Here is a 1,460-nt window from a genome sequence, read left to right as displayed (position 1 = left end):
GACTAGGCTGATTGCATTTAAACCCCACACAGTAAATGACTGAATGATTTTAACTCTTCTAACTTGTGTTTCAACCTGCTGTTCGCTCGGTTACTCATCATTAATCAAACAGCCGTTGTTACCCCCTGTGCTTGTCAAGCTAACTCCGGCTGCTTTACCATCTGAATCATGCAAATATGTTGTAGTTATTACATCCAATAACCACAAGAAACCATCAAGTCAGATATTTCAAAGCTCCTCCCTGGTATCAACATCTGATTATTTACATAACTGGGCTCTTTTTGCATATTCACACACAGCTGATGTTTCTTCACTGAGCTGCTGAACACATAAATGGTTCCATTTCCACTACATGCCTGACTGAGTAGCATTTCCAACCCCACAGAAGCAAGATGATCTCAAAGACTCCCCTTCTCTGGCTGCTGCTTTTCTGGCTTCAGGGTAAGAAACAGACAAGTGTCAAAAGTGTTGATAAGAAATATGGCAAATCGTAAGAAAAATGCCCATGGTTTGTAGAGTTATATGCTGATTCCAGGTATAATTTTAGTTTATTTCTACTGTTCAGTTTACAAGTATTTCAGTGTAGAGCTTTGAATAATGTTAATGTCATTGTCCCATTTACCCAACCCCAACTCTGCCAATTTTTATTCTCTCTCGCCAGGTTCCAATGGACAGATTGTGATGTCTCAGACCCCAGAATCCCTGGCAGTGTCTCCAGGAGACAGAGTCACCATCAACTGCAAAGCCAGTTCTAGTGCTAGCGGATGGGTGTCCTGGTACCAACAGAAATCAGGGCAAGCTCCTAAGCTTCTTATCCACAGCGCTTCCACCCGCCCCTCTGGGATCCCAGACCGGTTTAGTGGCAGTGGGTCGGGCACTGACTACACATTCACCATCAGCAGGATTGAAGCTGATGATGCTGGAGATTATTACTGCCTGCAGACTGCTAGCAGGCCTCTCACAGTGATACAGACCATTACAAAAACCTCTCTGCTCTATGAAGCATGAAGTCTAGCAGACACTCCTACACACAAGTAGCAGAAAAATCTAGTTTTCAATTGTTCTGCCAAAAGAAAAATAAGAGGATAAATCATCCCATCTACTAACAATCTAAAACTCTGGCATTGTATTGTTATCCCGAGAGGTTAGCTATGCAGGGAAGTTTTGTCATAGCATCAGCTGAACAACAGAGGGTCATTAATGAAATCCCACAGTATGTGTTATGACTATTTTTAAGTCTCACCTTGACTGTTAATTTTCTGGGTTTATAATCATTGGTGTTTGGATCATGACAACATTCCGGTCACTGATTTTATCGTAAATTACTAATACTCTCAGCCTTATCTCCATCTTCTTCTTATTTATTTTTTTGCACTGCAGTAGTGCCCACAAAGCCCCAGACATGGACCGGAACCCCATTCCGCTAGGTGCTGTACAAACACAGAACCAAATGAAGCCCT

At 42.3% G+C, this 1,460-nt stretch overlaps 1 gene segment (V, D, J or C); it reads left to right on the top strand.

The window, feature by feature from the left end:
• Positions 1-661: 661 nt before the first annotated feature.
• LOC112121287 lies at positions 662-1,008 on the top strand (the record flags this gene model as incomplete). The annotated part of the segment is given in 1 exon segment: positions 662-1,008. A coding segment is annotated over 1 exon segment (347 nt), but the record flags the coding sequence as incomplete, so codon positions are not given.
• Positions 1,009-1,460: the final 452 nt, after the last annotated feature.

This window comes from Terrapene carolina, unplaced genomic scaffold (assembly GCF_002925995.2).
Source record: "Terrapene carolina triunguis isolate 2854851 unplaced genomic scaffold, T_m_triunguis-2.0 Scaffold7953, whole genome shotgun sequence".
NCBI lineage: Eukaryota > Metazoa > Chordata > Testudines > Emydidae > Terrapene > Terrapene triunguis.
The sequence above is the reverse complement of the archived record's forward strand: the minus strand, read 5'-3'. Positions and strand labels throughout refer to the sequence as shown.